The sequence below is a fragment of the Filicampus tigris genome, chromosome 14 (assembly GCF_054856515.1).
Source record: "Filicampus tigris isolate MCC_2025a chromosome 14, RoL_Ftig_1.0, whole genome shotgun sequence".
Taxonomy (NCBI): domain Eukaryota; kingdom Metazoa; phylum Chordata; class Actinopteri; order Syngnathiformes; family Syngnathidae; genus Filicampus; species Filicampus tigris.
This window is the reverse complement of record NC_141230.1, coordinates 960001-987627: the sequence shown is the minus strand read 5'-3', so window position 1 is coordinate 987627 and position 27627 is coordinate 960001. Positions and strand designations below refer to the sequence as shown.

The following is a 27627-nucleotide window of genomic DNA, read 5'->3' as shown; positions in this document are numbered from 1 at the left end:
GAGGCCACATTCCCTCTACAAGCTTGTGTGTATATGCCTGTACAGATAAAAGTGTGCCTAACAATTGTGTATGAATGCCTGCTGGTGTGTGCGTGTGTGGGTGTACATGTGTTTGCATGTCTGTAAACTACACAAGACACAAAGAGCTTTCCTTCTCAGCTATTATGTTATAACTGCTTCTGTGTAAACATATGTAGCTAATTGTGTATGATTACCATAAAAGTGTAATGCCATTACCAAAAATGTGTAACACAATTACTATCTGATCCATGTATCTCTAATTCACATACAACCATGATTATTCATCTGCAATACAATCATCACTTGACTAACATCTTGCTAATATATTGGGTAATATGAAGTCCCCCATATCCTTCAGCTGCCAGGGTTGGTTGCCTGCCTCCAGAGTCCAACAAAACTTTTGCTTCAACAAATGTCTGAAAACGACGACAAATCGCCACCAAAATTAAAATTATATTCCTACTTTCTTCAAACTGTAAACATATAAAAACTATCAGCATAGTATTTTCGATTTTGTGGATGTGATATTTTTCTTCATAGGAGCTCACATTTAATGTCAAAATCCAAAATATTGAGTTGATCGCTTTTATATTTTCCAGAGCTGGGCAGTGTCCCTGGGCCGGAGGGCCGGATGCCCAATTGGGGGCGGGGGGACATTGGCCGACAAAATTAAAAAAATGGCTGGCCTAAGCATGGCCGGAAGTGGATTTTAGTACGGCCCACTAATCGGCCCTCATGCGTGTGACGTGGTCGCGAGGCGGCCAAATTTCATCTCAGCCTACTCAGTTAAAGGCTTCTTTTTAGGCTTCTTTCTAGTCCCGCGTCGGCGCGAGCGACATATAGGGATTGTGGTATTCGGTAATCGGGTCCGGCTGTCGGGACAAATGATCACTGGGATTGGCTGTTAGCTAGCGAATCAGTGCACTGGACAAGGACGGAAAGTGACAAAAGCGGACAAACTGTGAAGATTGAAGCTATTCCTCAATTAATAAATAATTTTGCTCATTTTTCACATCTCCTCTGTGGACATAATGGCTGGCTAGACAGAAGAGCGCGAAGACAAATTAATCAGTGAAATTCAAGCAAGACATGAAAGGCAAACTATGGGAAGCTATTGAGACGCAACTGGTTATACGAGGTAGTATTTATTTTTATACTTGAATGGAAGGGTACTACTGTATTTTCATGACCAAAAGGCGCAGCCCCAGTTACGGGTGCTATTTCTGTATTTAACACATACATAAGGCGCACCGTATTATTGGGCGCAGTCATGGTAAAATGTACGATAGCTTAAAACACACGGTAGCATGCATGCACGCTAAAAATATGCTAGCAAGCATGCTAACGTATCTTTTTTTAAAAGCAGCGGGAGCAAAACTGAGTTCGGTTGTTTTTTATTGAAACATTTAACAATATACTCACATGATTGTTAGCTGTCATTTACAAAGCCATCAAAGTCCTCATCTTCGGTATCCGAAACAAACAGCTGGGCAAGCTCTCCATTAAACCCGCCAGGTTCGCTTTCGTCATTGTCCGAGTCCGTCTCGTTGCTGTGCGGCTTCTCAGAAACGATGCCGGCTTTTGCGAAAGCTCGCAAAACAGTGCAAGCAGACCCTTTAGCCCAAGCGTTCACAATCCATTCACAAATTGTGGCATAACTTGCCCGGCGCTGCCTCCCAGTCTTTGTGAAGCTGTGTTCGCCATCCATCATCCATTGCTCCCACGCCAGGCATGGTAAAATGTATGATAGCTTAAAACACACGGTAGCATGAATGCATGCTAAAACATATGCTAGCAAGCATGCTAACGTATGTTTTTAAAAAAGCAGCGGGAGCAAAACTGAGTTTGGTTGTTTATTTATTGAAACATTTAACAATGTGATTAACTGTAATCCATAAAGCCATCAAAGTCCTCATCTTCGGTATCCGAAACGAACAGCTGGGCAAGCTCTCCATTAAGCACGCCAGCTTCGCTTTCGTCATTGTCCAAGTCCGTCTCGTTGCCATGCGGCTGAGACACGATGCCGGCTTTTGCGAAAGCTCGCACAACAGTGCAAGCAGACACTTTAGCCCAAGCGTCCACAATCCATTCACAAATTGTGGCATAACTTGCCCGGCGCTGCCTCCCAGTCTTTGTGAAACTGTGTTCGCCGTCCGTCATCCATCGCTCCCACGCCACTCGCAACTTAACTTTGAACGCCCTATTTACGCCAATGTCCAGGGGTTGGAGTTCCTTTGTTAAGCCTCCGGGAATAATGGCAAACTCGGAGTTCATTTGCTTCACTTGTTTTTTTACATTGTCTGTCAGATGGGCGCGCATAGAGTCACAGATTAACGGCGACGGTGACGTGTGGAAAAAAAACATCCGGTCTCTTTGTGTACACCTCGGCCAGCCACTCTCTCATTTTCTCCTCGTCCATCCAGCCCTTTTGATTGGCCTTGATAATGACTTCGGCTGGAAACTTTTCTTTCGGCAGCGTCTTCCGCTTAAAATCACCAAAGGTGGCAATTTCTGTCCGTTACCATGGCAACCAACCACAACAGTAAAAGCCGACTTTTCATGCCGCGCTGTGCGTATTGCTACCGTGCCGGTCCCCTTCTTCTCCACAGTGTGGTTCGAAAGTGAGCGGCACCTCGTCCATGTTGGTGATGTGGTTGGCCAGGACGCGTTTGTCGGCAATCTTTTTACTACAATAGGAGTGGAAGATGGCCATCTTTTCCTGGTAATCCGCCGGAAGTTGCTGCGCCACGGTCGTCCTTGCCCGGATGGATAGATGGCACCGTTTCATAAAACGAAAGCACCAAGACGGACCTCCTTGAAAATGTTCATTTCTTCAGCAAGCGTTTTTGCTTTCAGTCGAATGGTGACTGTAGAGACGTTTCTCCTGGCTGTTCTTTGATCATTAATCCATTGCTCGAGTTGTTCTTTCAACGTGCCGACTTCTAGGCCGACGCGACAGTTGGCCATGATGGCCCACGCCGGATTGGTGTCTAGAGGCCTTAAGTCCCAATGTCCAGCCTAATCAACCATCAATATAAGAGTGTACTCCATGCATGAACGGCACTACCTTGCCCCTAAGAGGTCAATGCTCGCACAGCAGGAACAGCCAGTATTTATTTTGTATATTCTTTTTTATTGGTCCTATTTTAGTATATTCTTATATTTCATTGTGACTAATTTATTTTCTGGTTGTTCTTTCAAGTTATATTTATTGGTACTATTTTAGTATATTCTTATATTTCATTGTAACAAATTTATTTTCTGGTTGTTCTTTCAAGTTATTATTTAAAGATGAGTTTTCAAGGACTAGAGTCATTTTATTGTTGTGCCAACGCACATTTCCAGATATGTATAGTGTTGAAATACGATAACCGAGGTCCCCAAGTTAGCCCAGTAAGTCCCAAGATTTATGACATTAAAAATAGAACAACAAAATAAGACAAAAAAATGTGATAAAGAGATAAGGGAAATGCTTACTATTGAATGTTTGCAAAGATGAAATGCACAAAAAGTGTGGCTGCAACAGGATGAAATTGCAAGAGGCTTGAAGTTCACGTGATATTTAGGTCATTTTGTACTTGATAGACAGAATAAAGTGTTCAAGAATAAATGTTTCAACATGAGTGATGAATGGGAATGAGATTAAGTAGTTTTGAATAGTTGAATAAATATTAAGCTTTGAAATCAACAAATAATTGTTTTTAATCAATCGCCGGTTCCGGCACCGCGCGAGTGGCAGCCGGCTACAGTAGCTCCGGCTCATCGGTGAGCCTTTTCGTGTGTTTTTGTTCCTTAATATTACTCTACCTCATACCTTTTTCATATAGTTGATAGTCGTAACTTGCTTAGCAATGGACACCCAAACTGCGGTATTCTTGCTGCTGCTGATTGCTATTTTTTGCGCGATCGTGTCCGGCGACTTGGCTCGGAGCCGCGCCCCCATTGTTTACAGCCGGAATCAGCTGTTAGCACTCCGTGCTAACCCTGCGCCGGCTCCCGGGGCGAGACCCGATATACCCCGTGAGCTGAGGAGGAAGAGACGGGGATCTCGTGCGGGGGGTTAAACGCCGGGAAAGGAAGAGACGATACCATCCCGTCCTCCCGTCCGTTATCATGGGGAATGTTAGATCGCTCCCCAACAAGATGGACGAGCTAGCGGCGCTTACCCGGCATGAGAGGGACTTCCGGGAGGCTAGCCTGATGCTATTCACGGAGTCGTGGCTAACAGCGCTAACGCCGAACGCGGTCGTAGAATTGGACGGCTTCCAAATCATACGCGCGGACAGGACACTGGAGAGTGGAAAGAGGAAAGGAGGAGGGCTGGCTGTGTTTGGGAACGATAGATGGTGTAATCTTGGGCACATCACGACATCACAGCCTGTGATGTCTTGACTGCAGCAGTGAGCAGGCTACAAACACAGCACCCAAATGCCCTGATACTCATCTCTGGTGACTTCAATCATGCCTCCCCTTCCTCCTCTCTGCCTTCATTCACACAGTATGTCACCTGCCTCACTAGAGACAATAAAACACTGGACCTTTTCTATGCCAACACCAAGGAGGCATACACATCACTGCCCCTCCCCCCGTTGGGCAAAGCTGATCACAACCTGGTGGCTCTCCAGTCTGTGTACAAACCTCTGGTCCGCAGGCAGCCAGCTGTGACCCGCACGGTTCAGAGATGGTCTGGAGAGGCCGAGGAGGCCTTAAAGGACTGCTTCAGCACAACTGTGTGGGAAGTATTCAGCGATGCTCACGGGGAAGGCATTAGTAGTCTAACGGACACTGTTACAGACTACATAAATTTCTGCATGGAGAACACCATACCCACCAGGACAGTAAGGTGTTTCTCCAACAACAAACCCTGGATCAGACCAGACATAAAAGCTCTCCTGAAGGAGAAGAGGAGGGCTTTTGCGTCAGGCAACATAGAGGAGCGGAAGACTGTGCAGCGCCAGCTGAGGAGGAGGATCAGAGAGGGGAAAAGGTCCTACAGTAAGAGGATGGAGGAGCAGCTGCTGAAGAATAACGCCAGGGGAGTCTGGAGGGGCGTGAAGACCATCTCAGGCCACGGACAACCCAAGACCCGGACTGGGGGGGACCTGCAGTGGGCAAATGAGCTGAATCTCTTTTTCAATAGGTTCGATCAGATGCCTGCCTCCACTCAGTCTCTCCTGCTGCAGCCTCCACCTACTCCTCCTGCTGGGCGTGTCACCCCCTCCCCCCTTTTCTCCACAGTCTCCAGCTCCCAGCTACACCAGATAGCCACCACTCCCTCCTGCCCAGCCTTGGCCTTCACAACATCTCAGGTGAGGAACCAGCTGAAGAAGATGAAGGCGAGGAAGGCAGCGGGTCCAGATGGCATCAGCCCCAGCTCCTCAAATCCTGCGCAGACCAGCTGTGTGGAATTGTCCAGCACATGTTCAACCTGAGCCTGAAGCTGGGCAGGGTCCCCCAGCTATGGAAAACATCCTGCCTGGTCCCGGTGCCAAAGACCCCCCACCCGAAGGAGCTCAAAAGCTTCAGACCAGTGGCGCTGACGTCTCACCTGATGAAGACCCTGGAGGGACTGGTCCTTGTCCACCTGCGCCCCCTGGTGAGCTCCTCAATGGACCCATTGCAGTTCGCATATCAGCCTGGCATCAGTGTGGATGATGCCATCATCTACCTCCTCCACACTTCACTCTCCCACCTGGAGAAGGCGGGGAGCACGGTGAGGATCATGTTCTTTGATTTCTCCAGTGCTTTCAACACCATCCAGCCCACCCTACTGGGAGACAAGCTGGAGCAGGCGGGGGTGGCCCACCACCTCACCACATGGATCCAGGACTACCTCACAAACCGGCCACAGTATGTGAGGACACAGGACTGTGTGTCTGACGTGCTCCTCTGCAGCACGGGGGCCCCACAGGGAACTGTCTTGGCTCCCTTCCTGTTCACCCTCTACACCTCGGACTTCAACTACAACACCCCTACCTGTCACCTGCAGAAGTTCTCTGACGACTCTGCGATTGTCGGCCTCATCACAGGCGGAGGTGATCGGGAGTACAAAGAACTTACTCAGGGTTTTGTAGACTGGTGCCAGCAGAACCGCCTCCTGATCAATGCGGGGAAATCGAAAGAAATGGTGGTGGATTTCGGTAGGCGCCAGCACTCTTCACCTGCACCAGTGAATATCCGGGGAACAGATGTTGAGAGAGTCTCAACTTACAAGTACCTGGGTGTTCATCTGAACAATAAACTGGACTGGTGCGACAACACAGACGCCCTCTATAGGAAGAGTCAGAGCAGACTCTTCCTACTCAGGAGACTGAGGTCTTTTGAGGTTCAGGGGACACTCCTCAGGAACTTTTATGACTCGGTGGTTGCATCGGTCATCTTCGAGGGAGTGGTCACCTGGGCAGGCGGCGTCTTGGCCCGGGATAAGAAGCGGCTGGACAAACTGGTCAGGAGGGCTGGCTCTATCCTGTCCTGCTCCCTGGACTCTGTGGACTCGGTGGGGGACAGGAGGATGTTGGCCAAGCTGTCATCAATGCTGGGCAACCCGGACCACCCCCTCCAGGGCACCCTAACAGCACTCCACAGCACCTTCAGTGACAGACTGTTACACCCTCGCTGTGCAAAGCAGAGATTCCGCCGTTCCTTCTTGCCTGCTGCTGTCAGACTCTTTAACAAGAACATTGTGTAGTCTCTACAAATTGGCGGACATTAGTGCAATAGTGCAGTCCTGCACCTGAGCTCATATCGTGCAATACCCAATATTCCCCACTACTGTAATACCGTGTAATACTCAACATTCCCCACTACTGTTAGTCTAGTTTTATTTTTATCCAATGCTGTTCCTTACATTTCACTACAGCACTGCAGCAGTGTCACTTACTTAGAGTATTTTTCCTCTGTACTATGTACAGGCCAAAATGAGTGTTCCTCATACTTTTTATGTAGATGTATGTTGGTGTGTATATACATGTGTATATACACATGTTACTGCTTACATTTACATAGGTTTGATCCCGAATGTTTGCCGTCAATGTTATACATTAATGGCTACATTATGCCGCCGTCCCTGTGTGACCTATAACTTTGCTGCTGTAACAATGAAAATTTCCCCACTGTGGGATCAATAAAGGCATTCTCATTCTTATTCTTATAATTTCAATATCAATCAAAACAGTGAAGATTATTTTTTCCGTAATTGCCCCACCCTAGCTGCAGGGACTTTCATGCAGTAAACTGTTTGTGCAATTTCATGTACTATCAATATGAAATAGTGTGTTGTTTTAAATAGAGGGGTGGAAATGAAAACATCTGATTGACTGATTAATCGGAACGAAAAACAAAATCCCATTAAGCGCCTGGCTCAACAGCTCCCCAAAACCTAAGGTAGTCTTTGGAATTACCCATGAAAACCTGAAGTTTCCCCAGAAATTCAACACCTACAAAATAATTAATCTCAGCCCCTGTAGGAGACAGAAATATAATTCCAAAAGAATTTAAGATCTTAGACACAGGCCCAAGTTTAGTCATCTTTACTGTTTCAATTGAAGAGGTAAACAAGTGTTAATTTCCATCCTCTTTCCTGTTTCAAACACGTCAATATTGTCATTGTCTACAAACATATATCTTAACCATATATCATGTCCGACTGGTTCAAAGTCCACAATCGCGTATCAATACCGTTACTCATTTAAGAGCTTCCGCGACCGCAGCGCCTGCCATTATCACTCGTAAGATTTCTGGAACATCCTCGGCGGGCTTACGACAGCGGCACGTGTATATGATGATGCATTTCATTGGTTAAGAGACCGATGATTAAATAATAAATAGAAAATGACGTATACGCTCTCCCGGCTTTAACGGTAGAAAGATGCAACAGCGCTTCCGGCTCTAAGTGGTAGAAACACGGTTATGCGCTCCCATCCTTAATGGGTTAATCAATTATTAAAATCATTAGTTGCTAGCCTAAAGCAAGACACATTGACCATGTAACAATTTTAGCCGTAAACGGCTATAGAGTGATCACAACTGTGTGGCCGTAATACCTTAAGGAACAAGTAACAACACGGGAGGTGTGGTCAAATTCACAGCCCAGTTGTGGTGCTAGAGCAGGGATCGGCAACCCACAGCTCCGGAGCCGCATGCCGCTCTTTCATCCTTATGTTGCGGCTCCGTGTGGCTTGGGAAAATAAATGAGTAAGTGTGAAAATAAGTGTCTGAGTGAACTGTATTGCAACGTCTTCCAAAAACACGACGTCAGACGTATCTTAGTTAGCTCCCTAATTATTATTACAACACGGCTAATGTGGGTCGTAGTCGACGCCAAGTGCAACAACTCTTCCTCCTAAGTACACACGGATCTTTGGTCCTTCGTCATATGCTCACTTCTCTCACTCGCTCACCCCTCTTCAATCCAGCGAGTTGCGTGATACATTCAGGAACCTCGGACACAACACAACTTAGCAAAACACAAATGTCACCACAACACAGATAACCAAATCCGTTACAGTTTGTTTTTTGCCTCAAAAACGTGCATAATGTCTTCGTTAAATCAAAGTTTTTAACTTATTTCTTCAGACAGAGTGATCCCTCATTTACTGCGGTTAATGGGGACCAGAACCCGCGCGATAGAGTCGGACTTATTATTATTATTATTTTATATCATATTTATTTTAAAGTTTTATATTGGGGGGATTTATACCTCTGTTACGCTGTTGCGAACCCCAGACATGGTTCCCACACTTATAAATACTTGTTATACAATAAATGTTACTTTAAAAATGAAAAATGAAGAATAAATATCAAGCTGCAGGTTGTGAGAGGAATTGTGCTTCAACCGCGGCAGCGGGCGATTACAACGGAACGTTCGCTGACAACTACGTTAAAGTTTTAATTTTTATCATAAAATTGACTTGGCTTAACTAGAATGCTGGATGCATTTCATCCAAAAGGTACAATCCTGCACTTTTAAACGCTCGTCATCATAGTGCAAAGCGAAACTAAAAGTTCTTCTTCGTTGCCTCCCTAAGAGAGGAAGAAGTCATTGCCGCCTACTTATTTTATAAACAAAGAAGAAGCACGGTCACTTTAAGGCAATCATGCCTTAACTTTATCTTTGCACAACAACATCAACAAGGTCCTTTAGATAAAATGCAACGTGGGATTGTAGTTAAGGTAAGCTGTTTTAAGACAACCTAAGACAAAACTAACAAACACTTTCACACTTGATTTGCCGATGTCCAAGTCGTCCGTGCCAGCCGGCCGGGAGCACGCTGCGCTCACGACAGCTGTTGTACTGTACTATCCGATTTTTATAAAACTTTATTAGAGCAAACACATCATTGCAAATACGGAGGAGAAAGTATCCGGCTTGACTCTGACTAAATCAACGTCACATTTGAATAACGTTAGGAGTTTCCGAACTTAACATTGTTTAGTCGTCATTGTTGCGCTGAACACGTTTGTGCTTGCCGAGTGGCTGAGCACTCCACTCAAAACTTGTAAACACAGCTGCCGAAAGGCAGAGGGGCAGAAGGAGGCGTGCCACTTAAGGCGTTTCTCACGTCGGTAGACAGGCGCCTTTAGAGTTGGTTAGCTACGTGTGCTTTTTGTTTTTTAAACTCATTTCATGCCTACCTCATGTTAATTTGTTTTTTATAATCCAATCGTATAGCGCCATCCACGGGTTAACTCGAAAAATACTTTTTGTGTGCATTTGCTGCTCAAGGGTCTGATGCAATTAATCACAAAGTTCCATGCATGGGAAGCATTGCAATCGCCAGCAAATGTCATCAGTGTTGTTTATAAAATCATAGCCAGTACTGTTTTGACAAATCAACAGGAACAATGCTGCCAATTGAAAAATGGATATATGCAGGCAGCTGACGTTGGAAGCTAGGAGGTAAAGGAGTTAAAAGCTACAAAGAGTTTGCCATCAGCTGATCAAAATAATGACTCTGAGAGAATGCTAATATCTATTTCCTTTCTCCTGTGCCTCTCTAACGCGTCACGGGTGATTGTAGTTAAGGTAAGCTGTTTTAAGACAAACTTCAGACAAAACACGTTCACACTTTATTTGCCGATGTCTCATCGTCCTTGCCACAACTTGTAAACTATCCTGTGTGCTGTGCTCAGCGCGCTCCCCTCAAAACTTATGATGACAGCTGTTTACTATCCTCTTATGCGGCTCGACTCTGACTAAATGATCGTCACATTTGAATAATGTTAGGAGTTTCCGAACATAACGTTGTTTCGTCGCCATTGTCGCGCTGATCTAGGCTTGTCACGATACTAGAATTTCAACTTCGATACCGATACCCTGTTCAGTATCGATACTTGGTACCAATTCGATACCACATGGAACAAATTAAAGCACAGGCTTTTTTTTTTTTTTTTACTGTAAAACTTTTTTAGCGCCAAAAACTTAAATTATCATTAATACAATAGTTTTTAAAGAGGTAGTGCAAAAAAAATAGTACAACTTCAGTATTTAACTTCGACAACCCTCTGTACAGTCAATGCCTGGAACCAATGACACATTTTAAGTTGTCTGAGCCTGGGGTAGTGCAAACAAAGGAAGAATTAGTGCAAAGAACAAAACACACACACACAAAAACAATTATTAATCTGTAAATTGTCTGAACTAGTGCAAAGAAATAACCATACTGTGCAACACCAATGGCACATAATTTTCAAGTTGTTTGAGATAGTGAAAAAGAATAACACCCACCACTTACAGTATCATGAATTGACAACAAAATCTGTAAATTGTCTGAGTATCTAGACCCACATGTTTATCTATTAAGGCAAACCAACAAGTCAGAGATAAGTAATAATTAAAAAAAAAAAAAAAATTAAAATACTTTCAGTTATTGGCTATCCAGAACAGTAGCAGGTAGGGTTGGGCATCGTTTGAATTTGGATGATTTCGGTTCCGATATTTGATTCGATTCTGGTTCCTAACGATTCACAATTCCGATTCTTAAAAATAAAATAGAAGGATTTATTTTTGGACAAATCACATGAACGTCTCTGTTCTTCAATTTCATGAACTTTTTACTAAGTTTGAACTTTACCATGGATTACTCAAAGGGCTGTTTTTAACCAGTATTTATTTTAATAATTTTTTTTTTGCATTATTATCTAGTATTATTTTTCACAAGGGCTTTATTTTTGAGAAGTTCAAGACAATACAATAATGCAGCTGTTACTGAAAACATGCTACTGAACACTTGGCTAACCTTGTCTTGCTTTAGAAAGAAAATACATGTGACAAACACTACGCTGCATTTTATGGGCAAGCAAGGAAGTCTATCTAATCCAAGCAGTCTATGTAAACATACGATGCCTATGTATGTACAGTGTTTCTGTATATGCTGCAGCTGCGTATGCTATAAACTAAATATTAGCTGGATATGTGCATTTGAGTTTTGAAGTTGTTGGTTCAATGTTGCCATTAGACGTACTTAGCCGATTCTGACTTTGGGTCATGAGCCGCAATGCGTCATTCTATGGCTCGGCGTCGGCCGAATGAGTCAGCCAGGCCGGCCTGGCCCGAGCAGGATCAGCGACCCCGCGATGGGCGACCACTGCCACAGCGGCGGCTGCTGGGGAGATCCGTGGGAAGGGCCCGCTCAGAGAAGCCGACGTCGCGGCCCGCGCTTGCCAGCCAGTACGAAGTGAGTGGAGGGGCTGACCGAAAGAACCACGGCAGCTCGAGTGGGTGCGAGCTTCCGTGCTATTGTGAGACAGTTTCGGCTGCAGGAGCCCGGGGCGCGCACTTTATTTTTTTATTTTATTTTTTTAAAATCGGTCGTACTTTGTTTGTAGCTCATCCGCGCGGCTAACTAGGGAGTCAACAAGCAGTCTGCACTCGGCAGAGCAGGAAGGGAGGGGCGCACGGGGCAGGCTTCGGCAGTGTGTGCGGGAGCAGCAGACCATTAGAAGCAGATGTTGGCAAAGCGCTGTTGGCATCGAAGTCAGTGGTTTGGTATCAGTAATATCGATGCCACAGCAAGCTAGTATTGTATCAGTTCAAAATGTTTAGTATCGAGTAAGTACCGAAGTATGGATATTTTTGACAAGCCTATGTTGATCACATTTGTGCTTGCAGGGTGGCCGAGTGCGCTCTGCTCACTACACGTAAACATAGCTGCCAAACGGCAGAGTTGAATAACGTATGTTACGAATGCTTCTGAAAAATCCGCAATGCGCTGAGGGCGCAAAAGTTGAATCGCGAAGTAGCGAGGGATCATTGCATTGTGCAATTTCGGTGATCAGCATTCGCCTTCCTCAGAGACGTTTGACAGCACAGGAAATAGCAGGCATGACACGCTGCTGCCAGTGACACCAAAACGGCACAATAACTGAAGAAAGTATTTTATTTGTGCGTGTTTGTTTGTTTGATTGTAGTTGCAAGTTATAAGATCATCGTGACCTCGAAAGATTAAAATAAATTATTTAGTCACTGTCGCCCCCCCAAAAAATCCCGGACGTCCGGACGTCTAAATATGGTCAATTAGGGCCCGAGCAGCAAAAGCTGCAAGGACCCTATTGTTTTCGTAGAAATTCTTCTTATTATTATTACTCTCAATCAAGATTTGCATTTTTGAGGAACTAAACGTGAACGAAAACTCACCAAATTTTGCACACACATCGGGCCTGGCGAAAAAATTGATATTTTGAAGTCGGCATACTCGAGTACTCAAAAACGGGGTTCCCAAGAGCCCCTCGATTTTTTCATCAAAGGAAAGTCCCGGTAAGTTTGACGGACGGCTACGAAAACTGGGAGGCACGTGTAGCACCCTCAGACCTACAAAAATGCTTTGGTCCCAATGCCCAAACATGTACAGGAAATGAGTTATGAGTATTCTCAAGTAGAACTTGGCCCATTTGTGCACATTTACAGGGGTCATACATTTGACCCCTAGTCCGAGATGGTTCACTCGATTGACTTCAAATTTGGGTTGTACCATCTGAACACGTGGGAGAACTATAGGGAAAATTATAGGAACAATAGGAAAAAAAAAAAGTTTCATTTTTGAAACACTATATGACGGGGGCTGAGCATCAAACTTTTAAGTTTCATTATTCCTGCTTAACGAAGGATTCTGGGTTGTACGTTTCACCTACATCTATGAAGATTTGCTGGTATATGTAATAGCCTAAGACCTACAGAAATGTATTTTATAGCCATGTGCTAAATCTTACAGGAAGTCAACCATTTTGAATTTTCTTTGGAATTGTCGCAACTTTTGGGGTTTTTCATAGTGGTCATATTTTACCGAACTCCTCCTAGAGCATTTATCCGATCGTCTTCAAATTTTGAATGCTTCATCTAAAGATGTTTACGATAAAAAGTTATTGAAATCTTTTTATTTAGTTTTCCAGAAAGTGAGTAATGAGTATTTGAACGTACAACTTAGGACCCTTGGTGCACATTTACAGGGGTCATACATTTGCCCCCAAGTCCGAGATGGTTCACCCGATTGTCTTCAAATTTGGGTTGTACCATCTCATTACGTTGAACAACAATAGGGGAAAATCTTTTACGTTTTCCAAACACTATATGACACGGGCTGAGCATCAAATTTTGCGTTTCATAATTCCTTTTTAACGAAGGATTCTGGGTTGTACGTTTCACCTATATCTATGAAAATTTGGTGGTATATGTAACAGCCTAAGACCTACAAAAATGTCTTTTGTAGCCATGTGCTAAACCTTACAGGAAGTCAACCATTTTGAATTTACTTTGGAATTGTTGCAACTTTTTGGGATTTTCATAGTGGTCATATTTTAACGAACTTCTCCTAGAGCATTCATCCAATCGTCTTCAAACTTTGCATGCTTCATCTAAAGATGTTTAAGATAAAAATTTATTGAAATCTTTTTATTTTGTTTTCCAGAAGGTGAGTAATGAGTATTTGAAAGTACAACGTTGGACCATTTGTGCACATTTACAGGGGTCACACATTTGCCCCCTAGTCCGAGATGGTTCACCCTATTTACTTCAAATTTGGGTTGTACCATCTCATCACGTGGGACAACAATAGGACATTTTTTTAAATGTTTTCGAAACACTATATGACGGAGGCTGAGCATCATACTTTGCGTTTCATAATTCCTGCTTAATGAAGGATACTGGGTTGTACGTTTCACCTACATCACAAAGAATTCGCTGGTATATGTAACAGCCTAAGACCTTCAAAAATGTCTTGTTTATTGATTTCAAATTTGGGTTATACCATCTCATCACGATGGAAAACAATAGGGAGAAATATTTTACGTTTTTGAAACACTAAATGACGGGGGCTGAGCATCAAACTTTGCGTTTCATAATTCCTGCTTAACGAACGATTCTGGGTTGTACGTTTCACCTACATCTATGAATATTTGGTGGTATATGTAACAGCCTAAGACCTACAAAAACACATTTTGTAGCCATGTTCTAAACCTTACAGGAAGTCTACCATTTTTTTTTATTTTAGTTTGGAATTCATAGTTGTCATATTTTAACCAACTCCCCCTGGAGCATTTATCCGATCATCTTCAAACTTCGCATGCTTCATCTAAAGATGTTAAGATGATAACTTGTTGAAATCGCTTTTATTTCGTTGTACAATGCTGTCGTGGCGATGCGCTGTATATCATGAAAAATGATGCTGTTTTAGAGGGCCTAAACTTTGGCGAAAACTCATGAAACTTTGCACACATCAGACCTTGCATAAATATAAATATTTTAGGGATTTCCTGCTTCCTATTTTTCAAAAATAGCTCTTTAGCGACACCTAGAAATTTTTAACCAAGCGTTCCCGGTTCCACGTTTCACGCAGATCTGTGAAAATTGGGAGGCATATGTAACAGCCCAAGACATAAAAATATGTCTTTTGTAGTCATGTGCTAAATCCAACACGAAGTCCGCCATTTTGGCTGTATTTTGAAGTTCTGCACCTATATTGGCCCTTTATAGGCCATATGTTAACGAACTCCTCCTAGAGATTTTATCTGATCGTTTTCAAACTTTCTATGTTTCATTTAAACATGTTTAAGATGGAAAGTTATTGAAATACGCTGATGCCACGGCGATGCACTGTTCAGAAAGAAAGAAATGATGCTGTTTTTGAGGTTCGAAACCAGGGTGAAAACTGGTGAAACTTTGCACACACATTAGACGTGGCATAAAAATAAATACTGTACAGATTTCTTGTGCTAGTTTAAAAAAATGTCTCTATAGATCGCCCACCACATTTTTAAGGACGCATTCACGGTTCTATATTATACCTAGATCTGTAACAGCCCAAGACCTACAAAAAAGTATCTTATAGCCATAGGCTAAATCTTACAGGAAGTCCGCCATTTTGACTTTATTTTGGAATCGGCCAACAGTTTTGCCCTTTTGTAGAGGTCATATTTTAACAAACTCCTCCAAGACATTTTATCCGATTGACTACAAACTTTCAGTGTTTCACCTAAACCTGCTAACGATGAAAATTTATTGAAAGTTTTTTTTATTTAGTTGCAGACTGTTGCAGTGGTGATGAGCCATCTGCAAAGAAATATTACACTGTATTTGACGGTCTAAACATAGGCGAAAACTCATGCACCTTTGGACAAACATCAGGCCAGGCATAAACACCTACAATTTTTATGCATATTGTCCTATTTGCAAGTACCCCGATTTGCAAGTGCCCTAACTTGCAAGGACCCCAATTTGGCCAGGGTTGCGAGGGCCCGTTATAGCTGCTCGCAGCTCTAGTTCTTATTTTTTTTAAATCACAAGTCCATTCTAATGGTCCTTCCCTACATCGTCTGTAATTTTAATGCAATTCTAGCCAATTTAAAGTGGTGAAAATAGCAAATACTCATAGCACGATTTCACGGCCGGAAGTGTGCACATGGCCGGAAGTGTGCACACGCCCATCTGCTGATTGCAGCCTTTTTTTCAAGCAATAACGAGTGAAAATAGTAAGGTTCGCTGGATTATGTTTAATATGGATCGATGATATGCTTCATTGCAAAAAGACCCCCTTTCGTGTGTCATGAGGTAAGTCTCCATTTCATTTTAATATGCACCTTGGACGCCGTTAATTGGATGATTGTTTTATTTACTGCATCACTCATGGCTTCAAACCTGAATGAAGGCCTTTTATGAAGCCGTTGGAGGCAAAATGAAGATGTATTGTATTGGGCAGGTGTGTTTGCTGGTGTGACGTTTCAAAGGCTGGGGGCACGATGGGGGGCTTCACATGAGCGCGGACTTTGAAGTACTCGGATGTCGCTGCATGGCTGGGTTTTTGTTGTCTTTTAATCAATTTAAAGTGTCAAATTATCGATTGAATGTATTTTGTCGGTAGTATTTTCAAGGTCAAGGTAAACTTTAATTTCCCCGAGGGGTAATTTACTTTACAGCCAGCAGTCAATTCAAGGACACATTAACAATCCACTCACACACAACCGTACACAAGGAATACACTGTTATGCCATGTTATTTCAAAGAGCAATGGAAACCAGTATGAATGAGTTCTTAAACCTGTTTGTCCTGCACTTGGGCATACGGTATCTGCGCTCTGATGGCAACAGTTTATATTCAGCAGACAGAGGATGACGGCCGTCTGCAATGATGGAATGGGCCTTTGCTGCTACTCTTGCTCGGTAGAGCGAGGAACGTTCTTGGAGATTCAGGCCTCCGATCTTGCTGCACACCTTAACAATATGTTGCAAGCACTTTTTGTTTTTACTAGTCAGGGATCCAAACCAGCAGATAAAAGTAAATGTTGAAACGGACTCAATACAACAAGAATATAACATTTTCATGAAAAAAGGATCAACATTAAAACCTCTCAGCTTCCTATAAAAGTGCATTCGCTAATGGGCTATAGCACCAACCGAATCAATATGCGAATCAAAATTTAGCTTAGTGTCAAGAGTTATCCCTAAATATTTGTATTTTTCCACTAACTGCACAGGCTGTCCATGATTAAGGACAGGGTGGAGAGGGGAAGACTTCTGTCTAAAATCAATGACCATCTTCTTTGTTTTAGAAACATTGATTTCTAATAAGGAATGATCGCACCAATCGCTAAAAGTGTTAAGAACAGCACCATGATCAAGGCCATCATCGTTTAAAAGTGACACAATTACAGTTATGTGGATGTGGGTGTGCAATAGCAATATAAGGTATTATACAACTTGAATTTAGCGGTACCTGGGAACTCAAAAAAAGCTGGTGTTTTTTGGAGGTTAATATCAAAAGGTGTTTGCGGCTCCCAGAGCTTTATTTTCCGAGGAAACTGGGTTGAAATGGCTTTGAGTGTAAAAGATTGCCAACCCCTGTGCTAGAGCGATGTTTTTAGCCAGGAATATGACAGTTACAGCGCCGTGAGCGTATTTTCCCCCTTCCTCATTTTAATTTTTTTCTTTATTAAATATACAAGATTTACATGTTTAGATTATCAAACAAATTAAATTATCTCATTAAGACAGCACAAGTAAAATAAAATAAAAAAAACGAAGTTTCTAAATGAGGACTTGGGGAGAAAGAAAATCTAAGCCCTTCTTTCTCGATCTGATATAGTGAATTGCTTACTTGGAAAGCTAAGTTCAATTTCACTGGCAACCAGGCCTGATTAGCGCCAGTTGGTTGAATCAAGAAATCACTTATATAGCACCTGTCAGACAAAGTGAAGTAGACAACAAAATCTAAATGAACCACATCATGTCATGATTCAAAGAAATTCAAGAACAAAAGATAGTAATTGGGAATTTCAGTCTCGAAAAAGGAACTGGGCATGTCACATGGGCCAATTGTGCGCTATCCCACTTCATTTTTTCTTATGGCCATAAATACTATACAGTTACATTTTTTTTTTTACTAAAGATTACCTGATTCAGCTGCATATATGCCCAGTCAAAATGATCACATTTAGTAGGTAGGCCTGCATTGCATTTACATTCAAGAATCATGTGTACTACTAAGCATTAAGAAGTGATTCGTGGAGCAGAAGATATGATGACCAATTACCTGTAGCATTGATGAACCACAGCCGAAAGCTAGCCAGCAAACCATTGCATATCTTTGCATGTACCCAGCCATAGCAATAATCGCATATTCAGTAATAGCTAGCTAGCACTAGTACGTTACTAGGTTACAACGACATTTGGTCAAAAATTGACTGATCATAACAAAAACTATAATTTTGCACAATTAACTTACTGGTATTGTATATAGCAATAAAATTAACTCAGACAAACTTAGGCTGAAGTCGAATTTTAAGTCTCGCACCTTCTCCACTCCCTTTATGAACTTTCATCTTATCTCAATAGAGTTTTTATGAGTTTTTGAAAGCCATTGGTATTTGGGTGATGCAGAGTTTCCAGCACATTCAAAAGGAGTTGTTCTGCCATCCAAACATTTCAAAAAAATTCTTTCAGGTATGACCAGGGATTTATGAAAGGTTGGCTGGCCAGAAAGGCCATCAACCTCCTTGCTGCTGGTACTCTGACTTTTGGTTTGAGTTCTCTGCCCCGGACATCCTCAGCTCTCTATAACCTAGTGCAGGGGTCAGCAAGCCACAGCTCCGGAGCCGCGTGCGGCTCTTTCATCCTTATGTTACGGCTATCGTGGCTTGGGAAAATAAATGATTAGTCTCTGATTGAAGTGTATGTTATTTGTCTGAAAAACATGTATCATGTCTTCTTATTAAAGTGGAAATCAACCCAAACATATTTTTTTCAAGAAAAATGTTCCCAGCAGGCCCACTAGTTGAAACATGACATTCTGATTAATATTGCGTTTGGGGAATTTGAATTAAGCAGCAAAATCCACCCCTTTTTAGCCATCTCTGGGGGCAGCCATTTTGTCACTTCTGTCGACTGAAAATGACATTACAACTACTCAAGGCTTAGGTAACGACCAATCACAGCTGACCTGTTTTATCAAGCTGAGCCATGCGCAAAGGGTCAGGAGCGACAGTCCCCTTAACCAGGTAAAATAAATATTCTGGCAGTTATTTTGCAAGTACCGTATTGGCCCGAATATATGACGGCCCTGATTATAAGACGACCCCCTCTTTTTCAAGACTCAAGTTTGAAAAAAGTTTTTTTGAACACCAAATTAATTTTCATACAGATATTAATTGCAGTACATCTGAAACAAATGATTATAACAACATATTTGAGAGAAAAGGCATGTTATTTTGCCTCATTCAAATCTTAATATCTGAACATTTAAATATGTAAACTAAAGTGCAATCACATTCGTAAATGAATGGCTTCTGGTTTTTGAAATGTAAATAAACCAATCTATTGTGATCAAACAACAAAATTACAATAACAGCATTAACCATCAAAGTGAAGTCGAACTGTAACTGTAGTCTTGAAACTGAATAAGGAAAAACATTGCAATAAAATAATGCAAACTGGTCTAACTTGAGAGTAGCTGAGATCTTTCATGACAGAACATTACTCCTCACAAACAATTATCTGCCTCGCTGTTCTCAGTGTCCTTAATCCCATCCTCTGGCTCCTCCCATAGCACGTCATCCTCACGTGGCAGGGGTTGCTTTGGCCTGCAGACTCAAGTTCAGCATTTGCTTCAATGATATCTGGCGCCATCAAGCGTCGTGAATGTCTAAACCCCAAATGTAAGACGACCCCCACTTTGTCAGTCTTATTTCAATGCAAAAAACACCGTCTTATATTCGGGCCAATACATATTTATTTTCATTGTTCAGTAAAATAGTGCTCTTTTTTCCATTGTATTTTTAAACTCTGCGCTTTTTTGGGTAAGAATTAAAAATGTGTTCATTTAATAAATAAAATTAAATTTCCTGAAACATGGATGGACTGCAAGTGGACTATTTTACAAGTGTAAATGGCTCTTTTGAGTGTGTAAGGTTGCCAACCCCTGTCCTAGTGTAATGATTTGTCTTTGATTTGTTACTAGATTTGTGTCATATTCTGGTGCAACGGATCACATACAAATTAATAGGCGGTCGGAATGGTATACAATTATACTTCATCATCCAACCAAAATCAAAATCCCAAGAGTTGTGCGGATAGTTGATTTTCTTTTTTTGTTTTTGAAAAATTACAGTACGGAATTAACACAATCCTAAATCAAAGACAAAATACAATGGGGCTTTTTTTTTCTTTCTTTTTTAACTGTAAAAGAGCAGAAAGAACAGATATTTGCATGAAAATGTATTGAGTAGAAGTAAAAGGTAGACTGGAGCCATGGTTTAATGAGAGTACTCGTGCAGCTAAACAGGCTTGCAGGTCTCATCAAATCCTAAAGAACTGCTGGTGTCGTTAAAGAAAGGTGAAGGAGTCCAAGAGGGAATACTTGTCAAGTCTCATTCAGGCAAATCGCCATGATCCACATGCTCAATTTAAAACAATTGATTCTGAACTTAAGTCTCGTCAGCCGATTGGCGCAGACTCGTCCAAGGAAATGTGCGATAGATTTTGCAGTTTTTCATTGACATGGTTGCTACAGCTAGGGCTCTAGTTTCGAACGCCACATTTGACACCTCTGTCCATCTGTCCACGTTCCTTGTTCAGCAGTGTTCGATTCCTTTGAGGCGGTTTCCTTGACGTTTTCCCGAGTATTGGTCAATCGGTTTTGGTCATTATCAACGGCAGCCTGTCGTCTGGTGCGGTCCCCCAACATTTTAAACATGCTGTAGTGCAACCGCTGCTGAAGAAACCTGGCCTTGATCAAGGTAAAAAAACGCTATACAAGTGACAGCCCAAGCTCAAATTTTAGACCCATTTCCAAGCTGTATTTTATTTCAAAAATTCTGAAAAAAGTGGTGCACTCACAGGTAAAATATTTCTTGGATGAACATAATGTCATGGAGGTTTTCCAGTCAGGCTTCAAGATGATGCATAACAGAGTTAGCCCTGTTACACGTTTTTAATGAAATCCTCCTGGCAAATGACACTGGAGACTATGTATGTCTTGTTCTGTTGGATTTGACGGCAGCGTTCGCTACAGTGGACCACGGTATTATTTTGGTTCATTTGCAACATCAAGTGGGCGTTAGTGGAAGCGCTCTAGAGTGGTTTGGATCTTATTTGGCTGGCAGGAGTTTTTCTTTTAGACTAAGTTCCTCTGAGTCCTGCTCTGCCCCAACTATCGTATGGTGTACCACAGGGTTCTATTTTGGGGCCCTTGCTCTTTTCATTGTATTTGCTGCCTCTGGGTTCCATCCTTCGAAAAAACGGTATTTCCTTTCATTTCTATGCAGTGAATGTCAAATCGATGTCCCGCTGAGCAGAACAGACACTTCTCTTTAAGACTACTTTTGTCCTGTCTAGAGGACATCTAAGCTTGGAAAATTTCTTAAATTTCAACGAAAACAAAACAGAAGTTATAGTGTTCGGTCCCAGTGGCTCTTCTACATCCCACCCTGTTGACCTAGGCCCCCTGGCTTCGTATCTAAAGCCAACAGTCTCAAACTTGGGTTAGAAATAGTCATCCATGCCTTTATTACATCTTGGCTAGATTACTGTAATGCACTTTATTTTGGAGTCGGCCAGTCCTCTCTCAAACGTCTCGAGTGTTGCTGTTGTTCGCCTCCTAACTGGAGCTCAGAAGATGGCGCACAAAACACCAATTCTGGCCTCCCTTCACTGGCTCCCAGTGCATTTCAGGGTTCATTTTAAGATGCTTCTATTTGTTTATGTCTTTAAATGGCCTCGCCCTGGCGTACCTCTCCGAGCTCCTCCACTCCTACGCACCTTGCCGGAGCCTCAGGTCTGCAGACCAGGCGCTGCTCGAGATGGCAAGGACTAAGCGGCGCCTCAGAGGGGATCGAGCCTTCTCTGTTGCTGGTCCTTCCCTTTGGAATGACCTTCCATTGAATGTTAGGCAAGCCCCCTCTTCGTCCAAATTTAAAACCCGTATGAAGGCACATTTATATTCCTTCGCTTTTGATCCGACCTGAGACTTGACAGTTTTCGGTTGTTTTCCGGTGTCTATTGTATATTGTGTTTTTTGTCAATTTATTGCTTTCACTTGTTGCATTATAGCTATTTTATTGTTGTATGTAAAGTGCTTTGTTACAGCTGTAGCTGTTTTGAAATGCCCTATATAAATACAATTGTATTGTATTGTAAAAGTAGGCTGAAAAATAATCACTCCAGCAAAGTATAGACACAAAACATTTCTACTTAAGTAAGGTAATGAAGAATTTGTGCTTCGTCACTTGACACCTATGGTGAAAACCCAGAAATACATTTCAGGAACTGCAGGCCTAATTGGCCTCAGTTAAGGTCAGTGATCATGATTCAACCTTAAGAAAGACCATAGGAGCGTGGGTGTCATTTTTGCCAGTGTCTTCCAAGGCAAATACCACTGCTGACCAAAGAGCCCAGAGGTTCTGCTCACATATGACAAGAAACATCTTGATGATTCTAAAGACTTGGGGAACTATTCTGCAGAAAGATGAGTCAAGTTGAACTTTTTGGAAGGTGACACATTACCTCTGGTGAAAAAATAACATTTGGGGAAAAAAATAAAACAATGATTAAAAAATATATCATGCCAACAAACATGGTGGTGGCAGTGCGATGGTGTGTGGGCTTTGTGACTTCAGGACAAGGAAACTTGCTGTGATTAAAAGAAAAAATTCTGCTGTCTACCAGAAAATCCTTAAGTTTACAGCTCAAGAAGACAAGAAGAAGCATACTGTAGATCAGGCATGTCCAGCTCCGGTCCTCAAGGGCTGCTGTCCTGCCTGTTTTCCATCTCTCCCTGCTGCAACACACCTGATTCAAATGATCAGCTCACCAGCAAGCTCTGAAGAATGAGTCTCCGTTCAGAGACTCTGAACAGATGGGCGGAGACGCCCAATGGAGGGAGTGCTTCCATTGGTCAGCCCTTCGGGTTGCTGATTGGCTCGCTGGTTTCCTCCAGCAATTTCGGTGCTGCTACATGTCTGTGCACTTGTCCGAAGCATAAGACAGTTGTCTTATGCTGTATTCACACCAAATTCGTTGAGGGCGTTTCTGGCGGCGCGATTCAATTGAAGTCAAGGTAGTTAGCAAGGGCGGGAACAGTTGCGTGTGGGGCGGCGCGGATGATGCGTTTGGAGCGGTGGGACGGAGAACGAAGCACCGAAAATCTGCATATTTGTCCATACGGCGCGGCTAAAACAAATGAACTTTTTTTCGTCTTTGCCTCACAGCAGCCAGTCAGCATCGGAGAGTACTACGTCACACACAGCATCCTGTGCACTTGGCGGGTCTTGTGTGAATGAAGGAAAACATTATCGCTGTGGTTTGTGGACATCCCGAGCCATATGACACGGCCAGCTACCAGTACCGGGACAAGAAAAAAAGAGACCAGGCTTGGAGAACCATGAGTGAGGAGCTTGTTATACCTGCTATGTTTTTGCTTTTAGTTTTTTACCACTGTTGAACTTTACCAAGACGGCAATATTTGTTTGCATTAACTTTAGCACAGCTAAAGCTACATGTGAGAGCCAATGCTTTGAAGTTGTGTTATCTCTTTTCTGTCATCAATTATGTCATCATAAAGTAGTATCTCAATTTCTGTCATCATCAAGATTTACTGCACTTGCAGCAGTAGTAGCATAGTAGACAGTGTTTAGTGTATAGTCTTTGCTGGTAGTCACGGAAGCAAACAGCTTTTGACCGTGCTCAAAGTCAAAGTACATGTTATCCACCAGCTGCACTGAATGACATTGCTCACTTTGTTGGATTTCAGAACCTTCAATACAAAAAGACAAAAAAGGAACTTTGAGTCCGTGTGAATAATTCAATGAAATTCTAAATAATGGATGAGGAGATGTGCTACTATGGACGAGTCAGAACTACCTTCGACGACCAACATTGAAGCTAATGGTAAAACAGAATTTCTGCCATTACACTACGTACTCCTCCTGCAAGTGTCAAAGTTAAAAAGTTTTAATTGAAATAAGTCTTTTCAGAAAACCCTCGATTTCTCTGTTTTTTTCCCCAAAAACAGGATTTTCAGGGAAACTTGCCAACTGTTCTACTGCAGATTACTAAAGAATGACAAATGCTAGAAATAAACATTTTTTTCTGATGAAAGAAGAGAGTCTTATCTTTCTTTTGGTAGGTCCCATGTCTATATAGCCATAAAACACAATATTGTGTGGGCCTTCAAATATGGGTCAAAATCCTCGACAATGGCCGGCACTCAGGGGCTTAGCTGCGCTACCAATGGCTGGTATTTAATGAGTTAATCATCATATAGAAACTGCATTTTGGAATCACTTTGGTTGTCTTGGTGAGATATTACCCCATTAAGGCCTGAAGCACCTTTCTAAACATCTCTCTAAAACCTAAGGTCGTCTTTGGAATCACCCTTGAAAATCTGTAGTTTTCCTGGAAATTCAACACCTAGAAAATAATATCTAAGCCCCTGTAGCAGAGAGAAACATAATTCCAAAATAAATTGAAATCTTAGACGTGGCTTTCAAACTGGCCCAAGTTTATTAATTGTTACAGTTTCACTCGAAGATGTAAAAATAACTTTTTTTTTTTATCAGTGCAAGAGAGGTACTATTTTTAAATCAAGTGGTAAATAACATCCTCTATTCTGTTACAAAGACGTCGATATAGACATGGTCTACAAGCATATATCTTAACCATATATTACGTTCGACTGGTTCCACTGTTTCAAAGTCCGCAAGCACATAGTCTTTTTCACTTCGACAGCGTCCGCCACTGTCATGTGTATATTCCGATGCATTTTTTGGCTAGGAGACAGAGAATTGGATTAAAAAAAAAGAAATGACGTATACGCTCTCCCAGCTAGAAACACGCAACAGGGCTGCCGGCTTTAGTGGTAGAAACAAGGATATGCATTCCCGCCCTTAATGGGTCAAAAAATTGATTGATGATCTGAAACATTTAAGTGTGATGAAATCAAGAAAGGAGCACCACATGCACAGACGCACAGAAACACACGCGCACACACACCTAAAAAAACAGACAGAGACTTTGTTGTACCGATATATGGAGGCTTTGTCCACGTCCATGGGCGTCTGTGGATCTGTGAGTGTCGGGCTGGGTGCCTCTGCTAACATCCCCTCAAACTTCTCTTCTGAATCACTCTCTATCTTGGCTACTCCGTGCATCTGCTAAAGATGAATAAAGCACAACCATTTCAATCACTACAAAAAGAAACAGAGTAGTACAAGCACTGACAGAAAATTTGAAAATAAAGGTTTTGAGCTACAGTGTCATGATCACATCATGTGAAGGACGAAGGGGAGCCACAGGGCAAAGTCACAAACAGAGCCTTGCTTCACTATGGACCTTGTGAATTTTCACGATGACACAATCTGGCAACTACACCTAAAACATTTTTCTTTGACAGAAAAAGATGAATAGTAGACAAGAGACCAACAGTTGAGCTTTTACTTTCAGATATTGAAAAAAAAACATACAACACAATACAAGTACAATTTTATATATATAGCACATTTCACAAAAGCCACAGCGGTAACAAAACACTTTACATACAACAACAAAATAGCCATAATACAACAAGTGAAAGCAATAAATTAACACTAAACACTATATATAATAGACACCGGAAAACAGCCGAAAACTCAGTCTCAGGTCGGATCAAAAGCTAAAGAATAGAAATGTGTCTTCAAACAGGTTTAAAAATTGATTTCCATCTCGCCCCTTGAGATGGCTAAAAAGGGGTGGATTTTGCTGCTCATATTCCACAAAAGCAATAATAATCAGAATTCTGTGTTTCAACTAGTGGGCTTGCATACAACATACTCTTGAAAAAAATGTTTGGGTTGATTTCTCTTTAAAGACTTTTGAACGAATAGAAGCATCTTATAATGAACCCTAAAATGCACTGGGAGCAAGTGAAGGGAGGCCAGAATTGGTGTTATGTGCTCCATCTTCCGAGCTCCAGTTAGGAGGTGAGCAGCAGCATTTTGGACCAACTGGAGACGTTTGAGAGAGGACTGGCCAACTTCAAAATAAAGTGCATTACAGTAATCTATCCGAGATGTAACAAAGGCATGGATATACAACCTAGGCTGGATTTACTTTACACTGCTAGTAATGTGTCCCATTATGCAGATTGCAAGTGGCACATTGAATGTGTCACTGTTTAGTTTAAATTCACTGACACACAAAACACTCATAATTGCCCAAAATTTGCATGGAGTAAATAAATAATAAACATCAAATACAACATTTTGTAGGCCTGGACTGACTCTTTCCCCAATAATTCAACAGGTACATGCAAAATTCCTTTTTTAATTACTTGATACACAGGGCTTGACTTAATTTACTTGCTCACTCGCCACTGTGGCCAGAGGTTTCCCAGGATTACTAGCCACTCTGCATTTTCCCTCTCATCACCCATCACCATTGCTCTCTCTAGTATTCTCTGTAAAGCAAAAGTTTATCCCTGTTCTGAATAACACTCCATGCAGCCAGCCATTTTTTCATTGTTTAACTTTTTTCTCTGTAGGGTAAGAAAACCCTTTAAAGTTATTGGACGATCACATGACTTTTTTTTTTTTTTTTTTTTTTTTTTAGGACAACACAGAGAGGCATTAGGACAACACAGAGAGGCAAGACCCGGCCTCGCAGAGTTTCCATTCTAACTTCTGTCAAAAGTGCAAATTCTCAATTATATACCATGTTTGAATGGTCTCAACAGGCCAACGTAGACCATACTTAACCATAAGTCAATCACACCATACTTTTCATGATTATTTTTGTCACGTTCAATTTAGAAGTTGTGGTAGCCGTTCTGCTACTGTCTTGGCAAACTCTACACAAGGCGAAAGCCCTAAACAAAACAAACAGCCCCAATTCAAGAATGTGAGTTTGGTGCCAATTTTCCCCCAGTAGGGAGAACAAAAATTACAATTTTCCAACAGCTGAAGGTCATTCAGCAATCAGGAAGGCTCTCACCTGAAGCAATTACCACTCCTATAAGGCTGTAGCTCCACAATTCAGACTTCAGTACAACAAACTCTGCTCTAGGTGAGTTTGCCTAGTGCAGTAGTGCTCAACTGTGTGCAAAGACCACGGTGGCTGATGGTGAGATTACCTTAATCATTGTGATTGTTTTATTTTGATGTCTTTAATTGATTGTTCAATGATTTACGTTAAAACCAGTCAGTAGAGTCCCTTCAAAAATTATTCATTGAAATGTAATTTATATGAGTTCCTAATTACCTTTGTGTTTCCACCTTCTTTAAAGGTTTTTCACCTTGCAACTTGCAAATTGCTTTTTGACCCTCAATGAAAAAAGAGAAAATTAAGTCCAAAAATAAAAGGAGAAAGAGAAATGTGTCTCATCATTGGAATTTAAATGAGTGAAGTCCCAGTGTAACCCTAGTCATACAGTCTAAACCCTTTTCGAGTTAGGGGAGAGCACAAATAACCAACATAACTTGAAAGCTACAGTCATTCAAATTCTGTCCCCAGACTGTGCATTTAATGCTTGCAAAGCACTTTCTGCTTTGGGATTAGGGCTGGGCAATATGACTGAAAAGTATATCACGATATAAGTGTTTCATATTGGTCGATATATATATATATATATATATATATATATATATAGCATTTTTT

The 27627-nt window shown here is 41.9% G+C and overlaps 1 protein-coding gene across 6 annotated transcripts in view; it reads right to left on the bottom strand.

The window, feature by feature from the left end:
- The window catches only part of pknox1.1 (pbx/knotted 1 homeobox 1.1), a 143834-nt gene that overhangs the window by 74546 nt on the left and 41661 nt on the right, over positions 1-27627 (bottom strand). For 4 of the 6 annotated variants that reach the window (XM_086052286.1, XM_086052282.1, XM_086052283.1 and 1 more), the window contains one exon: positions 25021-25151. In XM_086052286.1, coding sequence (XP_085908412.1) covers positions 25021-25151 — 131 coding nt within the window. Of the gene's footprint in view, positions 1-25020; positions 25152-26333; positions 26459-27627 lie in introns of those variants that run through there. The other 2 variants (XM_086052287.1, XM_086052285.1) reach the window with 2 other exon arrangements.